Source organism: Syngnathus scovelli, chromosome 5 (genome assembly GCF_024217435.2).
Source record: "Syngnathus scovelli strain Florida chromosome 5, RoL_Ssco_1.2, whole genome shotgun sequence".
NCBI lineage: Eukaryota > Metazoa > Chordata > Actinopteri > Syngnathiformes > Syngnathidae > Syngnathus > Syngnathus scovelli.
The window spans coordinates 5310001-5326725 of record NC_090851.1 but is presented as its reverse complement, the minus strand read 5'-3'; the positions used below and the strand labels follow the sequence as shown (position 1 = coordinate 5326725).

General features: G+C 41.6%; 3 protein-coding genes across 11 annotated transcripts in view; 1 reads left to right on the top strand and 2 right to left on the bottom strand.

The window, feature by feature from the left end:
* Positions 1-92: 92 nt before the first annotated feature.
* smc2 (structural maintenance of chromosomes 2) lies at positions 93-6595 on the bottom strand. Its single transcript, XM_049720799.2, has 25 exons — positions 6268-6595; positions 6038-6187; positions 5593-5715; positions 5474-5512; positions 5291-5401; positions 5172-5216; positions 4771-5004; positions 4452-4601; positions 4146-4379; positions 3884-4043; positions 3683-3800; positions 3430-3568; positions 3225-3344; positions 2956-3160; positions 2701-2836; positions 2481-2605; positions 2212-2405; positions 1987-2130; positions 1831-1905; positions 1536-1655; positions 1259-1459; positions 1076-1192; positions 796-956; positions 573-720; positions 93-492 (listed from the first exon to the last, which is right to left on the bottom strand). The coding sequence occupies exons 1-25, from the start codon at positions 6433-6435 to the stop codon at positions 307-309; spliced, it is 3603 nt and encodes a 1200-aa protein (XP_049576756.1). The 5' UTR covers positions 6436-6595; the 3' UTR covers positions 93-306.
* Positions 6596-6991: 396 nt separating this feature from the next.
* On the bottom strand, positions 6992-9162 carry exoc1l (exocyst complex component 1 like). 2 transcript variants are annotated; one of them, XM_049720088.2, is made up of 4 exons: positions 8944-9162; positions 8742-8845; positions 8222-8403; positions 6992-7869 (listed from the first exon to the last, which is right to left on the bottom strand). In XM_049720088.2, the coding sequence occupies exons 2-4, from the start codon at positions 8836-8838 to the stop codon at positions 7600-7602; spliced, it is 549 nt and encodes a 182-aa protein (XP_049576045.1). In that variant the 5' UTR covers positions 8839-8845; positions 8944-9162; the 3' UTR covers positions 6992-7599. The 2 variants fall into 2 exon arrangements, with proteins under 2 accessions (XP_049576045.1, XP_049576044.1); XM_049720087.2 differs by having other exon boundaries at positions 8742-9162.
* A 3254-nt stretch (positions 9163-12416) lies between these two features.
* The window catches only part of LOC125968581 (circadian locomoter output cycles protein kaput), a 14791-nt gene continuing 10482 nt past the window's right edge, over positions 12417-16725 (top strand). For 5 of the 8 annotated variants that reach the window (XM_049719795.1, XM_049719794.1, XM_049719793.1 and 2 more), the window contains exons 1-2: positions 16326-16405; positions 16497-16645. In XM_049719795.1, the coding sequence (XP_049575752.1) occupies positions 16326-16405; positions 16497-16645 (229 nt within the window). Of the gene's footprint in view, positions 12581-12699; positions 13958-14300; positions 14393-14790; positions 14922-15741; positions 15831-16325; positions 16406-16496; positions 16646-16725 lie in introns of those variants that run through there. The other 3 variants (XM_049719791.1, XM_049719796.2, XM_049719792.2) reach the window with 3 other exon arrangements.

Sequence of the window (16725 nt, the reverse complement as noted above, 5' to 3'; positions counted from 1 at the left end):
CAGTTTGTGTTAATCTAGTTTTTTTTTCTCATTGGAAGTTAGTAACAACTACATATGACAGAAATAATAATTAACCAAAAAGGACTCCTGTATTTTCAAATAGGTATAAGCGTACATATTTTATTTACTAAACTACTACATTTATGCATTGGGATTAAAACAGAAGGCAAATAACATAAAACAAAAGTTTCAACATATTCACAAAGAGCTCAGAGAACAAATGAACAGTAAAGATGATAACAGGAATGTTTGGTTATGTCATTCATGCTAGAAAATGAGCAATGAACTGTTTATGATGATGCCGATCTAACAAGCGACTTGATTTCCTCTTCTATTAGCTGCGCCTTGTCTTGCGTGACTTTTGTGAGGCGGGTTGGTGTCGCTCTGGCTGAGGGCAGTGCGCGACACTGTGGACATGCCGTCCACAAATTTGGTCTTGAAGAGGACGTTGGCATTGGTGAACATGCCGTCCTTGAGTGACACCACCACAAACTGTTGGAAGAGAGTTGAAATGTTTGCAAATGGAACATGACCAGTGAGGTGGAATTGAGTCACGTTAACGAGTTGCCAACCTGCGAGTGTCTAAAATGGCTTCGCAGCATCTGCCCGATGTTCTGCGTGTGCGAGAGGTCCAGTGCGGCGTCCACCTCGTCTAAGATGTAGATGGGAGCAGGCTTGAAGAGCAGCATGGCGAGAATGAGCGACAAGGCTACCAGAGACCTGAAGGACAGATGTTTGATGTTATTTAAAAAAATAAAAAAAAGACAATTTATGCGATTGACTTCCTGTGCTTACCTTTGCCCCCCACTCAGCTCAGACAGGTTCTCCTTCCAGATGTTCCCTAAGGCAACCTTGAACTCCAGACCATCCAGGAAGCCGCAACCTTGCGGAGGAGCGAGTTTTGCTGAGGCTCCAGGCAGCAGGGTGGAGAAAATGGAACCAAAGTCCTTGTTGACCTGGGCATGCAAATGGTAATTGTGATTTACGTCTGAACCATTTCAGGAGCTGCAGTTTTTCCTGGCAGAAATTTAACGTTTTTTTTTTTTTACAAATTTGGGTGGATAAGTTGGCGAACCTTCTGCCAGGCCACATTGAGAGCCACCTTCTTCTTCTGGTCTAGCTCCTCAATGGTCTGCAAGATCTTGGCCTTGTCGTTCTCCACTATCCGCTTCTTCTTCATCAAGTCATTGTACTGCACACGCACATCAATCAGTCTCTCTATAATGATTAGAAACCTTTTTCCTTTTTTTCATCTCACCCGTTCCTCTGCCTCGCTAAGCATGTTCATGGCCCGCTTGTTAACGTTCCTCTCCAGCTTGCTGGTGGTCTCCTGCAGCTTCTTGAGGCGCTGGCCGGCCTCACGGGGGTTGTTGGTCTTGAAGTCGAAAGAGGAGTTGGGCCTCCCGAAGTGCTGCCGCTCAGACTGGATCCAGTCGTGCTCCTCCAGCATCCGAGCGACCTGTGAGGAAGACGAAGAAGGTAGGATCATGGATGCATGCTCATGAAACAAATGGCACACATGAATGATTGTTTACCGCGGCTGCTGCATCCTGGCTCTCTTTGAGGTGTTTATTGATGTTGTGCTCTAATTCCTTAATCTTCAGTTGAGCTTCATTGTTCTGCTCTCGTAACTTGTCCGCTTCTGTGGTTTTCCCCTGAAACAATCATGACACAGAAGCAACCACCTCATCCAACACATTCAAGGAGCCAATGTAGATGAGAACTGGCAATTTTCACAAATATTTCTGATTTAGACCGGGATTCTCAACCGGTAGTTTTAGAACGTTGCCTTTTAACAGAAAGCTTTGCGGCCCAAGGCCAAATATTCACCTTGATTTCTTTGAACTGAGCCATGATGGCATCCTTCTTCTTGGAGAGTTCCTCCTGGGCCTTTCGAACTGCCTCCTGCACACAATACGACTGCACGTTCAGCATGTTCCTGTAATAATTGTTGCTATTGACTTAAATAACGAGTGGCGTGGGAACCTTGTTCTGCGCCACAGTGCAGGCCATGCTGTCGATCTGCTCCTTGATGGCCTTAGAGGCCTCGTCCACAGCTTGAATCTGCTGCTCATAACCAGTCTGCTCCCGCTGCAGCTCCTCCAGCTCCAAGGCCACTGCATCAGACTCCTATCAAGACACAAAGACCAACTTGTCGCTGAGAAATGGATTTGGAACGTTCTAGACAAATGCCGTGGTGCGTTTGCGTACCTGCTGCTTCTGCTTAAGCTTCTTGTTGAAGGCATCTGCTTTGGCCTTGGCTGCGTTGAGCTTCTGTTGGGCGGCTTTCAGCTCCTTCTCCCTCTCCGCTTCTGCATTCTTCATCTTGTTCTCCAGCACCTTGTACTTCTCCTCCGCCCGCTTCTGCACCTCTTTGCTGACACGCAAAGTCTCCTCACTCTCATCTGGTCACAGAATATACACAGTGTAAGAAAACAAGTTGTGTTTTTAAATCTGTAATCTTTTTAAATGTTTCGGACCGATGGCTTTGCGCAGCCTCTCCAGCTCCTCTTGCTGCTGGTGGAAGGAGCTCTGCTGGAGCTTGACCCGCAAAATCTGCTCCTCCTCCACCTTCAACTCGTGCTGCTGTTTCAGATGACGATATCTGGGGGCCGCAGGGACAAGGCAGAACATTTAGAGACCCAAACCAGTTTGAAATGATCCGCGAAAATATCGCCATCTAGTTTAGGGTGCCATTACTTCTCAGCGGTTCCCTTTAAGCTGGCCAGTTGTTGTTCAATGTCCTTCAACTGGGCTTCCTTTTCATTCAAGTTGCTCTGAACCTCCTTCACCTCCTGCAGGCTGACCAGGACTGATGCAGACTGCGAACGGGCTCCTGGAACAAGAGAAAGGAACAAAACATTTACATTATTCAGATTGCGTCAATACATGGATAAAATGCATTTATAAAATAATTAGCAGATTAATCGATGCGCGCTTCCTCCTCGCTCTCACCTCCACTCAGAGTTCCTTGTGGATCGAAAATGTCTCCTCCAAGAGTGACGGTCTTGGTCATCACCTGTTTATCAAAAGCCACTTTCTTGGCGTTGTCCAGAGTGTCGCACACCAGCGTGGAGCCAAACACATACTCCATGGCTTTGCGCAAGTCAGACTCGTAGCCCACCAGGGATAGAGCTGTGTGCACATTGTCTTCTCCCACCTGAGAAAGGGGATGGACACTCTTAATTCATTCATGACGGACAACAAAGATTAGGTTTGCTCACCAGGCTCTTTGCAGTATTGACCACTCTGTCACTCAGCGTCTTGGCGGAGATTTTGTTCAAGGGAATGATGGTGTACCTTCGCTGCAGCTCTCCCTTCTCCAGCAGCTTCTTCCCTGTCACCTGCACACACACACAAACATTCCCCGGGAAGCGTTGAGTATGAGAAGCCACGTGGCTGAAGTCGAGCCACACGTTGCACACTCGCCTCCGTGTCAACGACGATGTTATAAAGTCGTCCGCCTGCGACCACCTCTAAGGCGGTCGCGCAGGACACGTCGCGTACTGTTATCAAGTTGGCCAACAGTCCCTTCACTTGAGTCCGGTCCCATCCGCGTTCAGGGTCTCTGAAAGACATTTCAACATTGTATTAATTGTGATCAGGTGGGGAAAGGGGGAAGAAAATGTCAATTTAGCAACAAAAATACAAGTTACAGGTTCAAATATTCCACGTGACTTACTTGTAATCAAAGCGAAGGTTCGGGAAGCGAGACACAAGGCGCTCGTATGTCTCTTTCAGACTTGCAACCTCTCTAGACAGCTGTCTTTTCTTCTCCAGAAGATGCTCTTCTTTGCCATCTGCAGAGATTGCAAACAGTACACATTGCTGAAAAGAACAGCAGCTTCCAAAATGACAAGATGCATTGGCAAAGACGCAGGACCTTCATATTTGAGTTTGGCTAGTTCGGCCTCTAATTTCTCCTTGCTACTTTTGATAGCCTGCAGACTATCCTGATCCTTCTTGTAGCCGCCATCCATCTTTTTCACCTCAGCCTGCTTGGTCTTCAGTTCAGCCTGGGCGTGCTTCAGGGTCATTTGAGCCTGAGAGGAAAAGACAGAGGCCATATAAGATATCTTTGTCCAAGCAGAGATGGACCAAAAAATAATTCACAGCTCCATGAATGATGTTGAAGTCTCACTCACCTGTTTGGCTTCAGTGTCCGCCTTGCTCATGTCATTCTTACAGGCCATCATCTGACCGGCCAGCGTGGCCTCCTCTCCATCCTCATTGGTGGACAGACCAGCAGACACAGCCTTAAAATGCTGCTCGGCAGCCTCGAGGGCCGCGCCGTCCTTCTGGCCTTCCTCCTTTAGAGCCTGAAGCTGCTCCGTCAACTTGGACACCTCTTTCTCTTTCACCACCAGCATCTTCTTGTCCTAAAAAAAAAAATCAGCTTTGATTAGGAAGTGAAAAAGATGATTAATTTCAAAGGGCATCACGATACCTACCTCCTGCATACTCTTGACGAGCTCTTCTCGCTTCTTGGTTTCATCCTTCATGTTCTGTTTTTTCAAATCGAAAGCACTCTGAGCTTTTGCGTCCACACGCTGCACTTCGGCCAGTGTATCTTCCAGAGATTTTAAAACGCTGTTCACTTCCTGAACATTAGCAAAACAGCAATGTCATTGAAGCAGCTATTTTACGTTCTACACACACAAATAACAAAATGAGAGACGAGTGGGTTATTCACTGTTTCATGTCATCATCTGTGATGGTAGTTTTTTCTCTGGTGCATATTTCTCAGAATGGGAAACTCCTTGTGCGTACCTGGTCTCGTTTGTCTTTGAGTTCTTGGATCTGTACAGAGAGCTCACGGACTTTGCTCTCGTTCTCAGCCAGGGCGGCTTGCATCTTAGCAATGTTATCCTGCATCACTTTCAGATTCTCTGCGGACTTTAATTTGGTCTCCTCGGCACACATGAACTGCCAGGCCACGTACAAGCGCGACAAGTGCTCGATCTCTCGCATCAGTTTCTGGTACTCCAGGTACGACGATCGCTCCTGTGGGGTTCGTACATCTTGTTCAATGAGAGCTGTACCATCTGGGTACGGTAAATATAGTCACACAAATACACCAAAGCTATAAACAAATAGTATGAGAGGAAATTAAAGGGAAAAGGGACGCATTTAAGATCTAACTTGCGAGTGTACTTTGTGGCTCAACATACCTCAAGTAGTTTCTGCATGGTTGGAGTAATTTCTTCATCCAAAACCTGAAAAATTAAGAGCTAATCATGACATACCTTGTTTGCATTTTACAGTTGTAAAATTTTAGAAGCCGACATACGGTGTGGATCTCCTTCAGCTTAGCCTCCTTCTTCTCGATGGTCTTCTGGGCACTTATCTTCTTGCACTCGTACATCCGAGTCCCCGCAGCTTCCTCGATCATGGCAAGAATCTGCAAGTGCACATCGTCACTCTTATGCCATAAAGGTAAAATAGCAACTGTTTGGACATGTTCAGTCATTACCTCTGGTGGCTTCATATTTAGAACTTTAGTGATCCTTCCCTAAAGATTCAAGTAAAACATGCTGATGGTATTATCTCAAAATAAATGACATAAAAGCAAAATATTCGCAGAAGGCTGACCTGCATGATGAGAAAATGGGGGTTGTTGACATTGAGGCCAACAGAACAGAACAAGTCCTGCACTCTGGTGTTATTAGCATTGACTCCATTGATGAGATACTTGTTTCGGCCTCCAATGACAACCTTAAAATAAAAACACAGTTATGCACTACAGTACTTTTTGCGGTCTAAACTGTGAGATACTATTGCCTAATGGTGAAGTGTTAAAATGATGTTAAAATGTGAACAGCACATGAGCACAATTAAATATACACATTAAATGTATTGGTCCATTCACGTCTCAAAATCCTACTGTGAACTTTGATGTGTTAAAAGGTTTAGAGAAAGTCAAATTAATATTACTTGTAAAGGTTCAATACTAGAGAATTTTAGCTTCACTTTGAAATGTCCCCTCAAAGATGAATAATGTGTCTTTAACATTTACAGCACTAGTGATTTTACCCACCTGTCTGGTGACTGTGATCTCATCGTGTGTTTCAAAACCCAAAGGACTCTGGCTTTTGTTGGCGTTGTCAAAAGTGATGGACACGGTGGCCTTGGTGATACCTCCTTGTCCGTTCTTGTAGACCAGGTCTTGAAGGTTCGAGGCTCGAACCTTTCCAATGAAACCACGTTCTTATAGCATGAAAACCCCTTGTCATACAACATGATAAGTTTGCCCAAAATGGCACTTACGTGAGTAAGGTTGGTAATGCCTAAAAGAAAACATATGGAGTCCAAAATGTTCGACTTGCCGCTACCGTTCAGTCCAGTGATGGCGTTGAAGAGCGGGTCGAAGCCGTTTATCTCAGTCCGCTGTGCGTAGGATTTGAACCCTTCGATGATGATTGACTTGATGTGCATCTCTAAGCCGCCCCCTTGGGAAACTATTCAATGTATTTTAAATATTAGTCGTACCTTTAGCCGCAATACAGCGAGTTCGGGGATTTTGAATGTGTGTAAACAACAACGCCGTTCTGCCTGCGTTCTTGTAACTTGAATTTTGGCGGCAGGAATAGAGCCAGTAGTCACCCTCTCTGCGCCGATAACAAAAGAACAAAAATAAGGAGTCTTAGCTATCAGAACACAGCTAAACCTAATGACACTTTTGAAAATTGAATCGTGGAAAGTGAAAGGAAAAATGTATAACTTTTGTTTGTTTACTTGGGTGTTTTTTTAATTTTTATTTTTTATCCAGGCATATTTTAAGACACCTATTTAGGTGTTGACTGCTTGCTAGCTGCACCTAACCGACGCGTCTATGCGCGGCCATATTGGATGGGACAATATTTTCAACCAAAGCAGTGAATTCAGTTTTAAATTCAGTCGCACTGCTCAAAATTCAATATATTTAAAAAAAAAATAACCACTTAAAATGCTTGTTATTTATTTATTTATTTATTTATTTATTCATTCATTCAGTCAGTCATTTATTCATTCATTCATTCATTCATTCATTCATTCATTCATTCATTCATTCATTATGATTTATCATATGTGGCCTACGATTATCTGGTGACCTGCTCAGGGCCCTGACTCGAAACCAAAGTAATGTTGGGAGAGGATCCAGCTCACCCATGACCCTAATGAGGATAAGTAAAACAATGACGACTTGACAGTACATAGGCTACACCAAGTATGTTGCATGTTAATGAACTAAAACACATTACTACTTATCATACAGAACCAATACTCAATAAACTGCATGATCATTTTGAAGTTTTATAGTCTGAAAACATGGACAAAAACATTACATTATATTTTTACATAATACACATTAGAAATACGCAGTTACGTACAACCTGTATTCACCATGAATATGCATTCAGTTTCAATGCAAATGTTTTATAGTAATATATCACCCTGCCCAAGTATCAGTAATGTAACACAAGCTCCACTCAATGAATTATTCCTTCTCAATGCGTCTTATGTATGTGCGCTTAACATGCATTATGACCTAAACACACACACGAAAACACTCAATGACACATTTATCGTCACAAACACACTCATCACTGTGAATCTGTATTATGATTCCAGTGGCACAGGACACATGGACAGACATACCAAGTTAAATGCATAGAAACATATCTGTGACAGCACGACACAGTCTCCTCTGTTGGAATAGAAGGATGTGGGCTTGATGTAAGCCCAGTCAAAGTTGTCCAGGTTCAGTTTCCTCTGACAATGCTGTTCACTAAGAGCAACCAAAGCACGTACAAAAGCGTATTTGGCTGAGCAGCTGACAGCGCACACTGTACGCACCGTGTCAAAGTGGAGCAAGAAAAACGGGTCATCCTAGGAGAGAGACAGATACAATGTATGTTTAGACCCAGGTCTCACATTTGAAAGCATTTAAATAGATTTCTAATTATTTCATGGGCCTTTTTAAAAATATATATATTCCTATGTGGTTGGACAGTTTCATCATTTATGGGGGAAAAAAATTGATGGACATTTTACAGTTTTGATTAAATTACCAAACATGAGAATGAGTAATTTACAAACAATGTTCTCAAACAAATCCATCTGAAATTTTAAACAATTTATCAAGCCAATCTTGTCAAGTGTGCAAAAATATGTCCTTAGATATATATGTACCTTTCATTACATTGTTGACTGAAAAGATACTAGTCATTATAAAGATTACCACATCAGGGTCTCGTCCATCCACTAGAGTCAGGTCTTGCAGGGACCAAATTTCTGTCCTCCTGTAGCACTCCTGGATGCTGGAGCGTTTGGTGTGGCCCCTTTTTGATCCAGATTTGATGGGAGTCTGTGTTATCTGGCAGCGCACAATGCATAATTGCACGAGCCTTTTTCTGTTTGCAACTGCAAAAACATGGCAACACATTTTGGTTAACGTGATTCAGTAAAGGAAACATGCAGTGCAGTACTACAGCAATGAAAATTAATAATATAATAATGAATAATAAATAAATAAATATCTGACAGACAAATCTGAGCATTATTAGCTTTCTTTCTCACTTTGTATTGGATTATGCATGTAGTAGATGTTTGTTACATGCAGTACAGTCAGGAGAGTCCTGAAAATTGATGCGTAATGGCCGAGGAGGAAAAAAATATGTATGTGGCTTCTATAATTGTTTTTAAACATCGGGTCAAATATGCTGTTGCAATTAAAAGCAACAGCAAACAAAGTTGCTTACCTGAGACGCAGAGGAAATGTCTTCCAATCTCTGGTTCTTCAATTTCAATAAATTCCATCAGTCTCTGTTTTGCAGGTCGGAATAAAACCCTTTGCATCTCCTCCCTCAGAAGAGACGACATCACCGTGTAGACAGAGCGCCACAATCAAGGCTGAATGACTAAAAAATGGACAACAAATGTAGAAAGATGAAATTACAACACCTGATAGCAGATGGTGAGGATGGCAGGATGTTTCCTCTCCGGTTGGTGTGTGAAATGAGTGCTTCCTCGAGAACACACACATACACACGCAAACACACACATACAGTCCATGCTCCGCACTGCACTAATCAGATGTGACCGTCCATGTCTTGCAACTTTCCTATTTTACTATCTTCATAAAAACATGGGAGGGACTGAGCAGAAAGCCATAAAGGCCAAACCCTTGCTATTTTTATTGTCACTTAAGCTCCATTAGAACGATAATCCTCATAATCATTATGGTTTCCAGAGAAATATTCAGCAGTTCCTGGAATTCTTAAATACACAAACAGAGACACAGTGGAAAAGCTTATTTTTCAACAAGAATCAAATACACAAATTATAAAGTATTCCTGAAATATGAATTTTATTTTATGTTACTATTTAGTATGGTAATATAAAATTACATGAAAATCAAACACACCATGGGAAATAAACTTAAATGTAGTTTGCAATAAATAGAAAATTAAAAAATACATTTTATGTTAAGCATTTTTGGAATGTAAGTGCTATGTAAATATTGTAATAATTTTGTATTTGATTTATTCTTGGAAGCATTCATATTAAATTGTGTAAGTGTGATAGTTAGTAGTATGGCCATAAACACAATGATATAAAAGCAAAAAACATAAAATGATCATTCAAATTTATTGTAGTACATTATGAATATATGGCGCCAGTATTGGTTCTGCTCGATCTGCCTTGACTTGGCCAGCATTCAACATGGTCTAATGTCACGACCCTGCCCACACTGATTGGAACTGTCCCGTATTTGACAATACCGCTACAGTATGTCCCATCCTTTTCAGGCAAGCACTCACTGTAAAGTTCCTCCCCCGGTCGTTTTGCTCCCCTCCACTCACTCCCATATCGACATTGCTGCATGGTGTGGCACGTTGCCCAGTGTTTCTCTGTGATTAAACGCTTGTTGTGTGGGAAATGGAATTCCCATAGCACTCTGCATGCTTCCCATTAACCTCACAAGTCATTGGCTCTCTCCTTGAGCACAGAAGCGCTCCCTTTACACGCACATAAATGACGAGGCCGAGAGATATCACTCGATAATCGGATAATCGGAGATTGCAATAATACACACCGATAATTTCTTTAGCTCCACTTTATGAGAAATATGACCCAAAATTGGAGGAGCACGACTCCCGGCAGAATGAACGAGACCAAAGGACTGATTTGATTTGTGGTATTAAAGCAATGTGGCTCCATTGGATTTGTCACATTTGCGAAAACAAAGACGCGGTCGTTCCACTGCTAAGTGCTTTTATTATTGTTGTTGGTCCTGATGGTTTTTGTTTGAAAGGCTTTTTGCGTTTGAGATGGAAAGATGAGTGGCTACAGACAGGAAGTAGCTCAGGAGGGAAACGTGTTGAATCTTATGAATAACACATGAGGTTTAGCTTATTTACTCATCAGGAGATCTAACCCCATCAATTCATTTTGTCATTATTATTTACAGAGAGCAGGGGCGTCAAACTCATTTTTGTGGTGGGCCACATCGAGGTTATGGTTCCCTTCGGAGGACTGTGACGTGATGGCCGTGCCAAGCAATTGATGGTTAAAAATTCTGTGGTATAGTGGGAAACTTATTAATTAAACTTCAAGATGTCACTTATGGACCAATTCCAAAAACCCAAACTTAATATTTTTTTTAGTTCCTATTCTATGTCTAAGCAGTCAAACCATGCATGATGTGATGCTGGCTTACAATAAAAGTCAAAATAAATCCCAGCAATAAAACTGACGATCTCTTAACACATCAACAAATAATTTAATGATTTTGGCCGCAGGACAAAGCAACTCTGTTCAACAAACTTTCTCCGGTTGTGTTTTCTGGTCACGTTACATTTTCACGACCACTTGTTACTAGGCAGAGTTCATGACTGCGTAGCCACTTGTCCTCATTTGGGTCACGGGTAAGCTGGAGCCGAGCCCAGCTGACTGGCACGGTGCATGTTTTTGGAACATATGACCGATTCGATGTGCCCTGTGAAAATTGGGAGAACATGCAAACGGCACAGATTCAACCCAAGAAACTCTTGAATGTAAATCAGATTTGCCATCTTCGAGGCCCACCATGCAGTATTTTGCACTGTTGTGTTTTTGTGTACTGCATGACAATTATTAGATCAAATGAAAGGCTAGCCTTGGATCTCGTGGAGCACTACTGCATACTCGCCCTAAGTGGAACGATAGCCAAAAGAGCTCTGCTGAGTTTATTCGGAAGGTTATCTGTCAGCAAAGTCATTTTTGCTTTTATCAAAGGTAGGGCGGGATGTTTAACAAATGACTCAGTTTTTACTGCATCAATGTGTGTTTAGTATGACTCACCTGCATGCAACTCTCAGTTTATATGATTTAAGCATACACAACAGAGTAAAATGAGATTTTCTAAAGACTTACAGCCACTGCACACTTGATTTATTGATTAAAAGGAGCAGACAGATTCTAAATGTGCTTCATTTGCTTTGCCTTGAGAGTAGTTTTTATTTGGGCAGTACCTCATAAAATTTCACAGCATCAATAAAAATATAATGTTACTACAGCATATTTAATCTTAATGATATGAATATAAGATATAGTGTTTTGTTCATGAAACTTTAACATATGTATGAAGTTATACACATCAGGTAACACCTGTGCATCTAATCCGAAACTATATAAAAAATTGATCAAAACCTATGACTTTACAGAGATACTTATTTTCAAAGAGTAATATAATTCCCAGAAACTGCAGTAAAGATCCAGCATATTGTGACATGTTTATATCACCCTAAAATATTTTAGATGCTCAGATATGCTCTCAAAAACCGCAACCGCACCAATAAATTAATACATAAATACTTCTGTGATAGTGCCAATCAATCAATTGAATCAAAATAGCACTATAATTCCTCCTACTGCTCGTGACTTGGCTGTTAAAAGAGTGTGTAAATGTATCTAGTGATGTATGGAGTGTGTTTATAAAGGTTGTCTACGGGGGGTGAGGGGAAATCAATCAATAATGTGAGGGGAACCTCGATACAGGAATAGGTGCAACGTCACACCCTATGGAGCTTTTGATTGGGTGTCGATTGAAAGGGAAACCCCTTCTCTCCCGAGGAGGGCCATCCCGACCCCGCCTTTCCCCTGGAAATATAACGTCATATAAATATTGACCTCAATACATTATACATAATCCAAATAACCTATATATTAGGCACTGCTCTCAAAATAACTATTGCAATGTACAGCGCACTATTTATCTTGCAGGGATGATTCCTCTTTATTTCATTATAATAGTAAACAAATATGGGTTTAAGATCGTCTATGTAATTATGTAAAAAAAAAAAAATGAGTGGAGCAGGAAAACACGCAGTCATTTGCCGCTGCGAAACTCCCTCAGATCCCTGGCTGCTTGGGAACTGTACTTGCCAAATAGTGCGCCCTACTGTCTCTATTGCGCATGACTGTACGGCGTAGTATGAAGTAGGCCTCCTGTTTTTCTCCCCAAGCCGGAGTCCTCTTGGCCCCCGCCGCCTCCTCTCGATGCAGGACTACGAGCGAACCGCACAACCGAAAGCTTCGCTGTCGAACGCTCGGCGAGGTGAGCCCGTCGCGGTGCGGTTGTTCGAATATTGTTTTATGCGGTGTATGTATGCGTGTGTGTGTGAGTGAGAGAGGCGCGGAAGCGTTCGGACTGCAGCGGAGGCTCGGGGACTGTTTCCGCACGCTGGAGGGCGAGCAAGGCCCAGTGACCCACATTCTCAGCAGCCTTGTGGATGTGTGTCTATGCGCGCGTCCGTCGCGGTGTGTGTATGTGTGTGTGAGTACGTGCGTGGCCGCTCGCTGGCGCGTGCGCGTGTTTGTATGTAATGTATGTAGATGCGTGTGGGTGCGTGTATGTGTGTTTTGTTATTCATGCGTTTTTTAAATGTATTTAGTGGCGATCTTGGCGCGCGGCAGTGTTTGACGAAACGCAGCGGTATTTTACGAAATAATGTTGTGCTCAGTTGTTGCGTGACAGCTAGGAGCTCAAAAGCAGTTTTGCTGTGATATGGTGCCAATATTGCATTTTTTCCCAAAAATAAAAACCAGTGCGTTATTTGTCGTGTTGGTCTCGTTTGGTAAGCGCGAGTGTAACGGAAGGAAGAATCGAGTTAGCTAAATTGGCAGGTTTCGGTAGCAGAGCTTAGTTAGCATTTTAGCTAGCTACAGTATGTGGGTTGCTCTCCCGGTTGTATAACGAACACCTGTGGCACATTTGCTTATTCTTTTATTCACTCGATTTTGAGCGATTTGGTGCGGGATGAATGCGGTATTCCTTTTGACGTGCTGTTTTTGAGCGTGCACATTGTAAATAATGGCTGCATGAAATAAAAGCTTAGCCATGAGGATTACTGTACAGTAGGTCATGGTAGCGCTTCCCAAAGTGGAGCCACTACAGGGTCAAGATGGTTGCTGTAAAACTTCCAATATTTCATCAGTGGAGTTGACATTGTTGCTTGGAAGATGTTATTTGTTGCCATTGTTTGCCCATTTTCACCTTCCATAGGACTGCTATGCTGTTATTGAAGTTGGGTTTTAAATCAAGCAATGGCCTTGCTTAGTTGGACAGAAGTAATAGTAGACTTGGTGTGATTGACTGTAAAACGAGAAATTTTAATCGTGAATTTTATTAGCCTAATGCGTAATAGCCAGCTTCATTTTAAGGAACACTTAAATGCTTGCTTACAGATTTGTTTTCCTCCATTATTTGTGTAGATTTTCAATTATCCCGGCTTGGTAACTGCAAAGATTGAATGCATTGTTGAATTTGTTGTTGATTGTCTTTGTCACCCAAAATTTTAAAAATGACTTAGGCGATTATGCCGTTATTGTATAGTAAAATGAATGTTTGAGGATGTTGGTGTTTTTTTTTTTTTTTTTTTAATTGGACCATTTCAGATTTTAAATCCTACGATGACTACTCTTCATTAAAAAAGTACGATATGATTACATTAATTTTTCAATAAATTTTTGATTAAGAATATTCATATTGCTTTGGGCTTGTTAAAGTGATCTAGCTGAGGGCCGAATATGAGCAAACTTTTTATTTTTGAGTTATTGTTTTTAATAAAATAACATTTTGTATAGTATTTTTTATGTCAAATATACCAAAAAGGTGAAGATCATTTTGCAGTCACTGAGCTATTCGTTCCTTCATTTATTCATTTAAATGAGCCCAATGTTGGCCTCTGGCATTTGCATGCATGTCAAACAGTGAGCATGGGTTCTCATGGTTTGTCTATTGACAGGCTTGATGTGTGTTTGTGTGTGCGTTGCAGGCGAGGTGTGGCTCACACAGAAAGAGCTATAAGCTCTCAGGAAAGCCTCTAAAACAACAGGCTCTGCCTCAAAGGGGCATTCCAGTGACTGAGTAAGTTGACAGTTTTAAATCATCCTTTTTTCCCATAACTAGGTCACGGCACTCCAAAACACTTTTTTTTTAAGAGCACTGTATGGAAGCATTACAAATGATTCATTTCAGCATTGATGTTTTGTATACAGAGCGTACCTAAAGGCATTTGAATTATTTTTCCTTACTCAAGGTCGACTAGTCATTCTATTTTTATAAGAAAAAAACTAAGACACAAACTTAAAATCAGAATGGAAAAAAGTTTTGATGTTTATATGTGGTACCTATTTTATTTTTATTTTTTTACACACTGCATAAACTTTTTTTTTCATGTTTTAGTTACTATAGCCACAGCCTGACATCAGGTGAAATCTGACCCCAGACTGACCTCAAGTGTCTTGTTCTGATATTTCCGACAGGTTTGGAAAACCACCATGGCTTTTCTGTGGTCTGGTGACCCCTGATGACCCCCTGGCTTTAACCCCTACTTACCCTTTTTAAACCTCTGAAAAAAAGTCATTTACTCACACCGTGCATGAGCTGCAGTGGGGTGAGTGAACACACAAAATGCATTCACACAAAATGCTGCACTGTCATGCATTTCAAATAAAATATAAAGAAAACTAATTCTAAGTGTAAATACAAATAAAGCAAGTTCTTCTCTGTTCACCTCCGTGTCGTCAGTGTAAACTTTGCATGTGAGCAGACTCCATGAGCCGTGTGTGTGTGGGGGTCTTGATTTTGTTTGGATATTTCAAGATATCTACGTGAACCCCCTCCCCCAAAAAATAAAAACACATTAATTAATCGCCCAGTAGAACACCGTAGCCTTTTGTCATCAATGTAAGCGCTGAGATTTTTTTTCTTTTTTTTTTTTTTATAATCATAAATTTTTTGAATGGGCCTTAAAACAGTCTTGCCAGCGTGTTGGAACTGATTGCATTTGATGAAGCTCCAGTTTTATTCCTGAACAAGAAATGCACTTGTGCCAATATCCTGATTAGTTTTTTTTCTTCTTGTCACTACCAAACCAGCAAAAAAGGAACATGTCTTTTCGGAAAGCCAATCTTGCCGTTTGTGGACAAATGTGTGTGTGTGTTTTTTTTACTAGCAACTTGAGTTGTCATCACTTATTCAGTGAAGAATTTTATCCATCTGGGGCATTGTTCTGGGCAGGCTGCCCAAGTTGACACAGTCTGTAGGAACTGCTGCTTTACACTTACTGTGTGTTATTGTTTTTGTGTACACAACTAAAAGCCCTAGATTGGTCCAATATAAATTTGACTACACTTGTTTCTTTTATCTTGGAATTCTTTTCTAAATGTTAAACCGTAGTGGGTTATTACATGTTTCCTTCCATTCTTTTCAAGGTGGACTTCCAAATGCCTACCTCACGCCTAAAAAGCAAGTCACCACAACCACAGCCCTGAGAAGCAGCCACCATGACATCAAGCATAGGGTACGTTGTCGCATCCATCCACGGTGCATGCACTTCAACACAGTGCCATGATATATTTTTTTGCATTTTATACATGAGAAATTACGGTAGTTCCTCACATCTGTATTTGATTCCTTGTGTGGTTTATGAAAACTTTCCCTCTTTTTGAATGTAAAAGAAAATGCACCCTTCATATGTCAAAGTAGTTTGGGAGTAAAACTTGAGCAGAAAGTAAAAGATTCAATTTGATCTCACTCATAAGAAAGAGAGCCAAAACGTTCCAGTTGATTTTACAAATGCTCTGGTAACCTTCTTGGCGAGCGCAACACATTCCTTCGATCTTTCTTTGTCTGCCTCGCTTTCTGTGTGACCCAAAAATAAACTGGCTGCCGGCATGTTGGAATTCTCATTAGCCAACATCCTCCATTAGCTATTCTTACCAATGCGTATCTGCTTTCAAGCCACCCCACAAGTGTGTGAACGTGGAGAAAAACAAAAAGTGCAAGTTCTCAAAACATGTTTTTCGCCTCACACAGGGATGATTGTAGCATCTTTGATGGGTTGATGGAAGAAGATGAAAAGGACAAAGCAAAACGGTAAATTGCCTACAAATACTAGTATTTGATTACTCACTAAAAATTCCCACAATGTCACACCGGCTTAACTAAACCTGCCTTTGAAATGCAGTGTGTCCCGCAACAAGTCTGAGAAGAAACGGAGAGACCAGTTCAATGTCCTCATCAAGGAACTTGGCACCATGTTGCCTGGCAACACCAGGAAGATGGACAAGTCCACGATCCTGCAGAAAAGTATCGACTTCCTGTGTAAACACAAAGGTTAGGTCGCCTCACTTCCTGGTTCTGTGCGGCACATTACAGGGCAAACTCTTCCTGCTTCCTAGTTAACGTCATCCCTG

Coding starts and splice junctions, on each gene's coding strand:
- smc2 (XM_049720799.2), bottom strand. CDS start 6,435: ATGCACATCAAGTCAATCATCATCGAAGGGTTCAAATCCTACGCACAG. Junction 5,716..6,037: donor AGATCACAGTCACCAGACAG/GTGGGTAAAATC, acceptor TTTTATTTTAAG/GTTGTCATTGGAGGCCGAAA. Junction 3,569..3,682: donor AACCTTCGCTTTGATTACAA/GTAAGTCACGTG, acceptor AATGTCTTTCAG/AGACCCTGAACGCGGATGGG.
- exoc1l (XM_049720087.2), bottom strand. CDS start 8,862: ATGTCGTCTCTTCTGAGGGAGGAGATGCAAAGGGTTTTATTCCGACCT. Junction 8,404..8,741: donor ACATTTCCTCTGCGTCTCAG/GTAAGCAACTTT, acceptor ATGTTTTTGCAG/TTGCAAACAGAAAAAGGCTC. Junction 7,870..8,221: donor ATGGACGAGACCCTGATGTG/GTAATCTTTATA, acceptor TCTCTCTCCTAG/GATGACCCGTTTTTCTTGCT.